The sequence below is a fragment of the Podarcis raffonei genome, chromosome 1, assembly GCF_027172205.1.
Source record: "Podarcis raffonei isolate rPodRaf1 chromosome 1, rPodRaf1.pri, whole genome shotgun sequence".
Lineage (NCBI taxonomy): Eukaryota > Metazoa > Chordata > Lepidosauria > Squamata > Lacertidae > Podarcis > Podarcis raffonei.
In genome coordinates, this window is record NC_070602.1 from 134,293,050 (window position 1) to 134,306,562 (window position 13,513).

At 41.3% G+C, this 13,513-nt stretch overlaps 1 protein-coding gene across 12 annotated transcripts in view; it reads right to left on the reverse strand.

Moving 5' to 3' along the window:
• The window catches only part of ADARB1 (adenosine deaminase RNA specific B1), a 54,195-nt gene that overhangs the window by 16,249 nt on the left and 24,433 nt on the right, over nucleotides 1–13,513 (reverse strand). For 6 of the 12 annotated variants that reach the window (XM_053363339.1, XM_053363320.1, XM_053363279.1 and 3 more), the window contains 6 exons: nucleotides 13,307–13,384; nucleotides 9,632–10,560; nucleotides 5,385–5,499; nucleotides 3,077–3,245; nucleotides 1,118–1,266; nucleotides 425–593 (listed from right to left, as the gene is read on the reverse strand). In XM_053363339.1, coding sequence (XP_053219314.1) covers nucleotides 425–593; nucleotides 1,118–1,266; nucleotides 3,077–3,245; nucleotides 5,385–5,499; nucleotides 9,632–10,560; nucleotides 13,307–13,384 — 1,609 coding nt within the window. The other 6 variants (XM_053363358.1, XM_053363348.1, XM_053363366.1 and 3 more) reach the window with 4 other exon arrangements.

The window sequence follows — 13,513 nt, forward strand, 5'->3', positions numbered from 1 at the left end:
TTGAGTTTGTTTGCTTTGGGGGGGGGTCACACTTCTCCCCAATCCAGTTGTATTGAAAACTTGGATCTGTCAATCAATTTCAGTTGGCAATTCTTACTTCTCTTCCTGGGGACACTTTTAACACAACTTCTCAGTCTGAAGCAGGAAATTGTCTCTATGTGTTGTCTGTTTTCCCTCTTTCTTTCCAACCACTCCATTTAATTTCCCCTCCCACCTAGCAGCCAGTTTTTTCCCCTTTCAGACTTTCTGTGCCATTGAGTCTCCAGTCGCCTTGGGGGCTTTCCTCCTCCCTAGGGTGTTTTTGTTTTTGGCTTTAAGAGGTGCCAAGTAAGGTGTCTGATGGCATCCTGACCCCCATGGTGTCACTGACCTGGGGACCCTCCATCTAGCAATATAGAAGTTGGACAGAGGAGAAATAGTTTACCTGGCTATCTTATCACTGCACGACATAGTAAGCAATCTTTCTCCCTGTAGGACTCCATCCCACGTCTGGATTGTAGTTGTAGATCTGACAGGAATTGTTCCTTCCCCGGATTCGATTTTCGTCCTTAGCTGTCCTCTTGCTTTCCGGTTTGGATGTCTGTCTCCCTGATCTAAGTGACAGAAGCAACCACTGTTCATGCAAGGAAAAACTATGCTTACTAAGAAAATTCAGCCCTGTTTTCCATTACTCATTTGGGACGACAGCAGTTAGGAAAAAAGTGGTGTGAACTAAAAAAAAACTTCTAGAGTGCCTCATTTATAGAAAATCACATCCAATACTTTTTTGCAAGGCTTATTTCACACTGTTCTACACGGTACAACCTTTTATTTATTTTAACAGAATATCCCATTTTCAATCTGAAATTTCCAATATGGCTTACAAGCAACAATAAAGCCATGATGAAATGATCCATAGATGGATAACAAATTAATTCCTCCACAATCTTTGTAATGTATGAAGTGGAATTGAGGTGTTAGCCCTCCTAGATAGTGTTGCTTTTATAATATGAAGAAAACTAAACAATTTAATTTTCAGTAAAAAGCCAATCTAGATGATTTTCATAAACTACAAAAGCTATTTTCAATAAATTGTTTTCTCTCAAACATCCCCACTACTAGGTGAAACTTGTCCTACCTTCTTGTGCTGCTTCATGTGGTGAGAAAATCCGAGCATCACCACAAGGAGAGGTGCTGATATAGAGATGAAACTGTACATTTTCTCTCAATTTAAACCCGCTTCGTTCTGATTTGATAAAAATAGATTTTTGCTGATCTTCCTTACTACTGAAACAAAGTGCAACAATGTTATTAAAAAGGTGTTCTGATTTTTCTAATTACAACAAGCAAGACCCAAAGTTTACCATAACTTGATTTTAACTCTTATGGTGTAATACTCTAACTGAGTCTAGGATTGTTTTTTCTTACTTAGCTGAACATTTTGCTGAGCAAGTTCCACATATAGCAGAATGTGTAGGGTCCAAGCTCCTTTGTCTAACAACCTCAAGGAGAATTTTAATTTATCTAAGTTCTCCCTTTTCCATTCATTAAAAATTGCTGCAGAGAGAAATGTAGGTATTACATAAAAGTGGGAAGATACACAGTTTAAGAGCACTGTTTTGTATCAATCAAGGTAAGTCCAATTTGCTCCAAACATGAAAATTTCATTTAAGCCAAGGTTATAAGTTTTGTATGGTTGTTGTTGTTTTGCTTTGTTTTGTCTTTTGCAAGGGCAATGGAATAAGATATCAAATATATACATCTGTTTCCATGTCTTATTGATCCATTTATAGTGGAAGCGTAATTAAATGAAGTCCCTAATTTGTCCAGAGGGATTAATCAGCAAAAGCTCAAATTTCCTGTGATTCACTTGGAAGATCTGAAACCTCACTATGTAGTAAATCAATTGCTGCAATGTTGGCATAGATATTGCAACAGTCAGGTATAAAACTGTTCACTGTCATATACTTTTCTGTTCAATATTACCTATCTTAATTCTTTTCATCATTACATCCTGCCTAATGGCCTCTCCAAAAGGCTTATGGAATAAGACCAAAGAGAACATTTCTGGGCCCTCTCCGAATCAGGAACTTTTTGGATCTTATACTATTGACATTAGCCTGAGCAGCTGGTTGGGCATAACAGAGCCAGATAGCCTGGAAGAAGTCAGGGCCAAACTGCATAACTCATAATAATTTTATGACAGTCTCCAAGACAAAAGTGACAATTCTGTGGACAAAATATTCTTTTGTTTACAGTAATGAAGTATATTTAGAGATAAGAATATATTATCCGCAATCTGTTTATCTGAAATAAATTTTGATCATAACTGATACAAAAGCTACTTATTATTTTGAGCTTTGAGGCTATTAAGGATGTACACATGTTACCTTCCGCATTCAGGAGGGAGGTTTGTTGACACATCTAAACTGGGGTGCCCTCCCTCCCTTGTTTGAGTACGACTGTTATTTTTGCTTCCCTCCAAATACAGGGGATCATCCCATTTTGCCTCTACATACTTTAAGGCTCCCAAATTAAAAAGAAGTTTCCAGGATGTAGCGGAGGGAGCCACTCAAGAGGAAACAGATATTTTAAAAATCAATATAAACATATAGATTTCACCCAGATGAACTTTATTTTATTTATTTGTTTGTTTCATATAATTTATAAACCACTCAGAGGGGTTTCCAGCTATTCTTCTGGTCACCAATTCTGACTTTTAATGTACACTTCAACTTAAACCAAACCATATGCTTCCAACTGTCAGTTCAGCATATGTTAAATATGAAATCTTACACATTATGAATTCTTTGAAAAATAAAAGGGCAGGAATGCACCAATGAAGGACAGTTTATGCCAAGGATGTAAAGAAATATTTTTACTAATGCTAGTGTCATATCCATGTTCCAGAATAAGGCAACTAGCTATCCATCTCTGTTGATATTAGGACCCCGGTATCACTTATCTGAAGTTGCATCATCATCACAGAACCTCACAGGATCACATCCCAAGACTGTAACCCTAAGCACAATGTGATCAATGGAACTTTCTTCTGTGCTGAAAACTGGAATGCAAGGGAATTTCTCTTTAAACTTACCATAAGAGCAGTTCAAGTTGTGTATAGAGAAATTTAAGCAAGCATCTACGTGCTATAATTTCTGCATGGCAATCGTTCAATGCAAGACCACGATCACTCATATATTCTCCATTAATGCATTTTGTTCCTGTAGAAACACTTATAACCTGAGCATCTTTCACATCAGTACCTGGGAAGACAAGTTTTAAAAGGGAAAGCATATAAAGATATTTTTAGAAGACTTGTTTGGTGAAATATGGTAGCCTTCTTGAATGTCTTCTTGAAGGTGTGGCTTGGGGGACCATACTGCACTAGATGACCTTCAGCTACATCCTAGTCTTATATATTCTGAAGGCATACTTGGGGTGGAAATGAAGTCACACTAGTATCTGTTCATGAAACTTGGGTTGCCTTTAAAATTCTGGAACTACATAAAAATTCAGCAAAGTATTAAAAACTACAGAACCCCACATTTTGTGGTTTGAGTGTCAATTACTCAGTTTGGGGGTGGCACAAAATGCTGGGTTTGTAACACAAAATGTTGGCATCAGTTTGGGGGGAATCCTGAATTTGGGAGTAACACATTAATGAAGCTCTTCTAGAACAGACATCTAGTCTTGCAGGTTCCTCTTCTTGGTTTGTCTGTGTCTCTCCCGCCCCCCGCCAACAAACGCCAAGAGGACTAGCTTGGGAGACTCTATCCACCCACAACGGCAATATCGCTCCATTTTCTATGTACCTCTTCATCCAAACACCAAACCCTCCTCCCCACTCATTTACCTTCTTTGTACAAAAACTAAACAGACTTAAACTGCTGCTGCCACATGAAGTTTGAGCTTAAAATTGGGATTCTATTTCAATCCACTAGAGATTTTAGCTAACAATTAAAGCAAATGTTTTACTTTACTGGGACATAAGATTCAATTCTAACAAAAAATAAATTCCTCCCTTCTCAACTTTAGTATGCTAGGCATCAATTTTTTAAAAGCTAAATTTTGAGTGCTTGTCTAATGTATGCTGGGTACTGTTTGCAGAACACTAGAAAACACTGTGAGATTGGGTTTCTTGATAGAACCAGTGCTTTCCAGAGACATTCTCTGAACACTCAATGCCCAGCCATATACACCTGGCATCCTGTATAGAAGAAAGGATCAGACCCTCAACTGGAAATTCCAGCCTCCAGCCTCCAGCTATTGGTTACTAAAAGGGAGAGAGAGAGATTTTTCTCCCTCTTGCATAACACTAGGATATGAGCTCATTCAACGCAGCTGAGGGTTCAACCACACTTCTGCTTGTCCTGTGCCGAGAAAGGGCAGCGCTGAGCAGGTTTCTGCTTGATCTGTACTTTCTGAGTGTTTCCTGCCCTTGCCCCACTCCTTTCCCAGGCAAAACTCATTCATTAGTTTTAAATCAGAACTAATGGCAATCTGCAGAAAATCCAATTGCCCTTTGCTTCGAATGAGTGCTAAACCATGGTTTTCCCCAGAGGAAAGCAGGAGGGCAAGAGGAAGTGTGGAAGATCCAGGACAGACAAAAGGAACATAGTTAAAGTATCAAATTCACTACCACATGATATTGTGATGGCCATCCATTTTTATGGCTTCCAAACAGCACGTGCACTACCTGCCGTGCCTCTGACTACAAGTCGGGAGAGGGCTGTAGTGTCTTGCTGCGTGGTCCCTATGAGAACCATGACAGAGTGGCTGCCAAGTCTCATCAAGTCCAATAACCATTTCCCCTTCCTTCTGATCCATGTGGGTACAAATGATACCACCAGATTCATGGAAGATGGAGCAAGTTTGTTTTCTGCTGCTTCAGAGTGTAGGATCCAAACCAATGAATTCAAATTACAAGAAAGGAGACTCCAGCTCAAAATTAGGAAGAGGCTGCAGCGCTTGCCTCACAAGAGGGAAATGAATTTTTATTAAAAATGAAAGCTATGTTTTTTGTACAAGGACACACTCCTAATATTTGCTGAGAGCGAGCGAGAGAGAGAACCTAAAAATGTCACTCCTCTGACAGCACGGCTTCTGTCAGTGAAATGGGAAGAGAAGCCATTTTCAATGCTAAATCTGTTCCCCCACCATCTAGAAGCCTCAGCACTACCTGAGCAACACCTCTCGATACAACCTGTTACATTCAGAGACAAGCAGTTTGGATGAAATTTCATAATCCTATTTTATGAATGAAGACATCTCAGTATTTTAAAGCAATCGAAACTATATATGAAATGTAAATATTCATTCACCTTTACCATTTTATTTTGTAAAAACAACAGAGGACAAAAGGCCGTATCAGTTGGGGAGGCATGTTTTTGGTTTGTTTTTACCTGTTGTCATGACTACTCCAGATAGCACTTTTCTACGTGCATGGGGCGATGTAAAATTATCTGTCAAATCGCTGAATTTATCTACCACCAAGCGTGCAACAGCATCAGCTAAAACCTGCAAAAATCACACAAATATATTGGACAATTCATCAAAACAGAGCTGCCTTTAAAACATTTCAAAATGGATTTAAAAACCTGTATGGTATTTTTATTTAATTAGTTATTAAAGTTCTATACTGCTGTTCATCCAAGGATCACAGGGAATCTTTGTAACATTTACTAGAATTGATTGGTGCTGTTGTTTCGAATTACTGCTGATTCAAAGTGTTGAAGAGTTTATATCCATGCCATTCAGGCATCTCTACAAACTATGCTGCGTTTTTATGGAAGCCCTTAGTGCTGATCATGGAACAGATAATTTTAAATTCAGGGAATGAGGCTGCATGCACAACATTCAATTTTTAACAAGGCTCTAGCCTTCATTGTGAGATCTTCTGTAGAAATTTTGAGGTATCTAAGATGGTATTTCCATGGAATGCATCCATACTTGGCTTGTAAAGCATATTCAAAGGGTAAGAACTAATGGAATTCAAACCAGAAAGTTGTACCAAGTGGTGTTCCATTGAGGTTGGTCTTGAGTCCATTATCATTCATTACATTCATTAGTGACTTGAATGGAGTGAACAGTACCGCAACCAGATCTGCAGAGAATGCCAAATTTGGAGGGATTGCAAATACTTTGGTGGATCATGTAAGTTTATAATATATAGAGAGATATATATATAACAGAAACTGAAAAGCCAAGCAGACTACAATAAAGCATAAACTGAACATATTAAATATAAATATATAGAAAAAGACACAGAGTCATAAAGTGGTAACTCTTTGGCTAGACATTAAGACAAGCAATAAGGATTTTGAGATGAAAGTGAATTGTAAACTGAGTACAAATTAAACGTATGCTTTGGGGGTAAACTGTGCCTTGTATGTAGAATTATACAAATTTATGGGTGACATGCAACTGAGAAGAGTCTTCGTTGCTTGAGGAATAGGTTGGAGAAGGGTTTAGATCTAGGATCTCCTGTCTCATAATGTAATCTTACATTGCCTGACCCTTAAGGATCCCTTGCATTATGCGAGAGCTGCATAAATATACCTTCTAAATATACCTGTTATAATAGGATTCAAATTTAATTTGCTGGAGATTTTAAGCCTCGTTAAAAGTGATAAAAAAACCACTCACTTTAAGAACTGGGCCATTGTCGGACTTCCCAACAATCTATGATTGATCTGGAATATTCTAAATTAACATTCTTGAAAGGATAAAAACAATTGGTATTAGTTATAGAAGTTTACAATCTGAAACAGGTGGGGAACCTTTTCTAGCTCGAGGGCTGCATTCCCTTCTGAGTCACTTTCCAGAGAAATTTGTTTTAAAGGCTGAGTACATTTTTAGGAAGGGACGCGGGTGGCGCTGTGGGTTAAACCACAGAGCCTAGGACTTGCCGATCAGAAGGTTGGCGGTTCGAATCCCCGTGACGGGGTGAGCTCCCGTTGCTCGGTCCCTGCACCTCCCAACCTAGCAGTTCAAAAGCACGTCAAAGTGCAAGTAGATAAATAGGTACCACTCCAGCGGGAAGGTAAACGGCATTTCCGTGCACTGCTCTGGTTCGCCAGAAGCGGCTTAGTCATGCTGGCCACATGACCCGGCTGTACGCTGGCTCCCTCCACCAGTAAAGCGAGATGAGCACTGCAACCCCAGAGTCGGCCACGACTGGACCTAATGGTCAGAGGTCCCTTTACCTTACATTTTTAGGGGGGGGGGTTAAAACAAAAGCATAAAGTGAGTGGAAAAGTTTCATGTAAATTCTCTGATTGTTTGGATTCCACTACCACTCACACTATCATTTACACAGCACTCTTAATTTATAGTCACAGCAGCCATACGTAGTCTATAGTATGGGCACAAAAAATAGTGTGACAAATGGAATTAAGGTCACTTAACATACTACCGTGTATTTCCATGTATAAGATGACCATTTTCTTGAAAATCTTTCGTGATAAATTGGGGGTCATCTTATACATGGGTTAATGCGGTAAGTAAGCAAGGGCTGGTGGAGCTGTGGCAGTAGCAGGGGACGGAGGCAAAGGGGCCGCTTGCCCGCTCTTCTCGGTTTAGGAAGAGTACATGGTGAGTCCTCTACAAACTTACAAAAGATGCTCAACAACTGTTTTTGCAATTTCCCCAAAAAATCCCAACTTTCTTAATTTTTAAATTTCTTAATTTGGCGCTCCCCAAAATACACGGAAAAATACGGTATTTACCAGGAAATCAATATGACCTATGTTCACTTTCATTCTTTTCAAACTGAATCAGGAGCTTTAAAGGCTTCAAAGAGTTTTTATAAAAATACTTAACGGCTATTGCCTCTCCATATTCCCAAACCTGTGGCTAACGTATGCAGAAGGAAGAATGAGACGACAATCGGAGGAGGCGGTGCCTGCAGACAGCTCCCATGGCAGCTGACTCCATGAGATCTAGAAGGGGGCACCAGAAGGTCGCTTCCCACTGACCCCTCCTGCAGGACCTTGTTCCCTAACCCCTGTAAGTTTTCCATTGTTCTTTCTACCTCCCCCGAATTCCAGTACTTAGTTGCTCTGACTGGTCATCCTGGTTGCTTATTTTCTCTCTCTCTTCATGTTGCCTATTTCTGACCTTCAGTTGCAATGTGTGGTTAATGGTGCTCAGGCAGTGATGTCTGATAACCTCAGGTACCACAGCATTGTGCAAGCTAGGTTTGGGAATCGGAGCAGAGTGTGGGTTCACCACATGCTTCCTTTGGAGGCCTGCTTTGACAGCACAGGTGCATTGTGTTCAGCTAAGACAGATCTATGAGCAACACTGCACTGAACTGGAGGAATTAAAAATGCTACCTACCACAAGTTTCTTGATCCAGCAAGGTGGTGGAGGCAATGCTCATAGTTTCATTGCTTCCAGGATCCCTAGTCTCCCCTCTACAAAGGCAAGGTAGCCATACAATGGGAAGATGAGTGGCACCACAGAAAGTATGAGCACTAATTTCTCTCATAAAATTGCATGTAGCACTGCATTCTATAAAAAATAGAGCAAAGTATACTACAGTATATGGACATTGTTAGAATGGGATCAAAACCTGCCCCCAAACACTGGAGTGTCAGGAATAGAGACATATTTGTCTCCTGCAGAGACCATGGAATAAAATAAGGGGCGGTATCCAACTAAAAACTTCTGTTAGCGCAACGACTTTTGGCCATGCAATAAAACTTCCTCTCCCCACATATCCTCCTTAAATCTGTTCTGGGGGTTCCCTCAGTCCTTCAGAGCAGATGTAGGGAGGGAGCAGGAGGAGAGGAGTGGGAGGGAAGCTCCACTGAACAGGCAGAAGTCCTTGCATATGGCTGGGCACTGCCCAAGGGTTGAATCATTAACAGGATCCAGTGGGTGGGTGGCTTTTTTCAACTCCAACGTGAGCAGTTGGGGGAGCAATGTGCCTATGTGTAATTCTTTACCATCTTCCTCAGAAGAAAATGACAGTCTTTCACCTCGAACGAGAACTTTAAAGGGGTGCCCTCAGGGTCTTTGTTGGAGTAGAGGCAAACACTATCTACTGAACACTTGTCTCTGATGGCAGAGTTGCCAGTGTATGGAGGGGGCGAAAGGAAGCTGCTACTAATGTCAGAGGTACAGCAGTATACCAGTGTAGTTAGCCCTTAAAAGATGTTGTTGCCTAGGTAAGTCACACCAATCCTTGCCTCTGTATATCCAGTTCTGTGTAGCAGAACCTCCTTTTTGCAGAGCAGCACACTGCTATTATACAAAGCAATGGTGGCTCATCAGCAAAACAGCCCTGCTGCATTGGAAATACGTCACCTTATAATGCCAGGGAAATGCTACAGTTCGTGACATTGCAATGATGTGCAGTTCATGTATACTGCATTCTGCTTCACCTGCTCATTCAGTCAAATCATACATTAGGTTAACTTAATTTCTCAGGAAGTATAAAATATTCTGCCCATTCACAGCATCAAACATAAGAGAATTAGCACTCTAACTGGATATTTTGTACCCCTGCCAGAAATAACACACTGAAGGAACCCAAATACAACAAAAACTATTTATGCACTGTTAAAACGAAAGGTTGTAACTTCAGTATTTTTTAATTAACTCATTAGCCCATTATAACACATAAAGGGAAATGTTTTCTCACCTGAGGCAGGTGTAACTGAAGTCCTTCACTAGGAATAGGTTGGTGAGATGGTGTCTGATCCAACTGCATGTTAAACAAGGATGCAAGAGCTGACTGAGCAGCCCGTGCTTTTGCAAGTTTTTTGTTTCTTCCAGATCCTTCAAACGTTTGGCCATCCACTGACACAGCCATTACAAAATTCTTAGCGTGACTCTCTCCACTTTCTGAGAGAAATTCATACTTTAAGCCTGGTCGAAGTTCATTCAGTATCATGACTGGATTCTTCCCACTTGTGGAGGGGTATGGTGATGGAGCAGGGAGAGACGACTGTACAAGGCTACAGGCCGCAGAAGATGACAAATTATAGTCTGCACTGGAGCTAAAGGAACCGTCTCCGTTGGAATCCAGATAAAAGGAAAGATCAGATTGGGCGGGGTTTTCAAAGCCATTGAAGAGGGTATCTGGGAAATCTGCCTGATCAGAGGTGAAGTCCGTATTTACGGAAAGAGTTCTTCCCATGGCGAGATGTGCTTCGGAAGCATTTGGAAACTGAACAAAGGACCTCAGGGCCTTCTCAGCTGCATGGAGCTTGGCTTTCTTTTTTGTAGGGCCGGAGCCTTCAAACAGCTGCCCATTAACCTCTACTGCCATCACAAAAATAGGGGCATGAACGGGTCCTGTTTGGGAGAGAAGCTTGTATTGCAAGCCAGGCTTGATTTCATTCAGCTGCATGAGAGCATTTTTGGGCAAGACCGGCCCTGGTGTTTTCTTCCTTTTCTTTGTGCGGAACTTGGCGTGGCCATTGCTTCCCTCTTCCAAGGGTCGTTTCCTGCTGCTAGCGCCACCACCATTGGAGAGCTGGTTCCCCTCTCCGGCGCCTTGCAAACTCCCATCTTTAGGTGAAATGTTGTCCATGTTGCGGTTCTCTTTAACATCAATGCTGCCTGAACCTGTGGTGCCCAGAAAGAGTAACTTACAATGCCTTCGTTGCAGGACCTTGTAAATGTAAAATTTACAGATTCCTTTATCTATCTTTGCAACTGGTTAAGTGATGTGTGCTCAAATATTAATATCTTTATTAGGTATATTAGGTGTAATAGGCAACTCAGAAACATACATTGAGTAAACATTCAGACATCTGATATTGGCATATGCTGATAAAAAGTTTTAATTCTGCACCAAAACACCTACTAGTATTTATATGTTAAATTACCCTCCCTAATTCTAAAAGAAAAAGAAATGAACCAGTAACTGGCAACATGTTATAACCCCAATTTACATTCATTTAATATCCAATTAACCTCAAACATCAGAATCCACAGGGCAATCATATAAGATTACCTATGCAGGTAATATCAGGCACCTGCTCATCTGTATATTGAGGAACATGCCTCTTCCTTTGGAAAAAAAAAAAGACTAACTCAATGCATCTTATTGAGAAAAGGAGAGTATACTATTTCTTGCCTGCAAACATTCAAGTTATTGACTCATACAGTAAAACCTGCTTTGTGCTTTATGTGGTAGTCATGTTATGCAGGTGCTCTAGAACAGCCAACTCCATAAGTAAGCTGAATGCAGGATCGCTGTTTAAACAAAGGGCTGGTTCACAGGTGACACTAAAGAATGAAGTTTCTAAACCAGAAACTTCAAATCACAGGTTAAGAACCAGGCTTGTTTAACTGCTCCAGGCATAGGCAAACTCAGCCCTCCAGATGTTTTGGGACTACAATTCCCATCATCCCTGACCACTGGTCCTGTTAGCTAGGGATCATAGGAGTTGTTAGCCAAAAACATCTGGAGGGCCGAGTTTGCCTATGCCTGAACTAATCAGAACTTGTTTTAAACTACAGTCTAAACCAGGATATTTTGGAAATAAATGCTACAAAGTCCTTCTGCCAGCCATGCAAGAGGAGAAGGAAGCTCAGACGCATTCCAATTTGTGCACCTAGGGCTAAAGCATGGTTTAGCATTATGTGCACCATAGCCCTGTCTGTGGTTAGCTGAGTAAGGGAAAGTGAAAGTAAAGGCTCCCAAAGTCCTCCTCCCAGCCCATGCGCAGAGTGCTCCATGGTGAAACATTACATCTGAATGCAGTGAATATGTGGAAGGCAAACTGGGTGAACATGTTCTCTAAAGACATTGAGGGAGCAAGAACATGGCGGAAAGCCAAGTCCCTGACACTGAGTGCTCACAGGCATTTGACACCTGCATGTGTGGAAGTCCCTTCACCTTGATTCTGAATGTGTAGCTGCCAGAGGGCAGACCAGAAGACAGCGGCATGCTGGAGCAGGGCCAACCACATGTGCTGGGTGGATGTTTGAGGCAGGTTATTGAAACACCCTTAAATTCATATCCCTGAATATACAGCGGGCATCTTTCTTATAAACCCACTATCATGTAGCAGGTAAACATATTCTAAGTAAATAGTATTTACCGTATTTTTTGCTCTATATGACTCACTTTTTCCCTCCTAAAAAGTAAGGGGAAATGTGTGTGTGTCTTATGGAGCGAATGCAGGCTGCGCAGCTATCCCAGAAGCCAGAACAGCTGCTTTCACTGCACAGCGATCCCTCTTGCTGTTCTGGCTTCTGAGATTCAGAATATTTTTTTTCTTGTTTTCCTCCGCCAAAAAAAACTAGGTGTGTCTTGTGGTCTGGTGCGTCTTATAGAGCGAAAAATACGGTACTTTATGACATTTACATTTCCAAACACAAATCCCAACATATGCAGTGGAGTTCTCTGTTATAATCTCACTGTCATGTAATGTGCAAAGGTGTTCCATTTACAGATTTTGTAGTGGACTTGAAGATAAGATAGATCTATCTATTTGTAACTTTCAGCATCCATCTGAAGGTACAAACCTGGGGGGATGGAACAGTAAAATAGGGTCTTTAAAAACCCCAGCCTCCACCCCAACCCCATGGACACAAAGGTGCTGTAGAAGGATGCACACAGACATGTAGGAGAGGGTACTTTTCTTTCAGCTCAATTCTCCCACCCCATGATTGCTTCGGCAGTGGAGGGCGGCCTCCCTTCACCACCAAAGTTGGGCCCAAGCCCACTGCAATAATCAATTATTGGAATCCACCCCACCCCCCAGAAAACAAATTCTCATACCTTGTTCATCAGCAATTACCGTATTTTTTGCTCCATAAGACACACTTTTCCCCTCCTAAAAAGTAAGGGGAAATGTGTGTGCGCCTTATGGAGCGAATGCAGGCTGCGCAGCAATCCCAGAAGCCAGAACAGCAAGAGGGATTGCTGCTTTCGCTGCGCAGCGATCCCTCTTGCTGTTCTGGCTTCTGGGATTCAGAATATTTTTTTTCTTGTTTTCCTCCTCCAAAAACTAGGTGCGTCTTGTGGTCTGGTGTGTCTTATAGAGCGAAACAGTAACGGTATATGCCATTTCCTATTGGAACCCCCTGCTGTTACAAACTGCTGCTCAGCCATAGTCACATATAAAGCTACTAAATAAATAAACAAGACACTACTTTGAAGCAGGTAGATGGAATATGTAAACTTCAAATTCTAAAAGGCTAGAATTCCAACTGTCCTACTAACCAACTAGGCACCTTATCATAAATACAGGCAATCTTCATTTTGCGCGGGGCTATGTTCCAGATCCCCGCGCGTGTCGGCGGGGCCCGCGTAAAGCGTTCTGCCCCTGCCCCGTCCTCATTCCACCCTTTTAGTAACGTTTTAGTGACGTTCTAGGGTCACTTCCGGGTTGGGCTCCGTGCATGTGTGAGCAATTGCGTGTCAGTCGGGAGTTGCCTGTATTAAACATAAAACTTTTCAAGAGCTGTATATTCAGAATGCAAAAAAAAAGGTTATTGGGGGCAGTAAACTTATTTGACTATATCTGACTATATTAAAATACTTAACTGAACATTACATTAGATT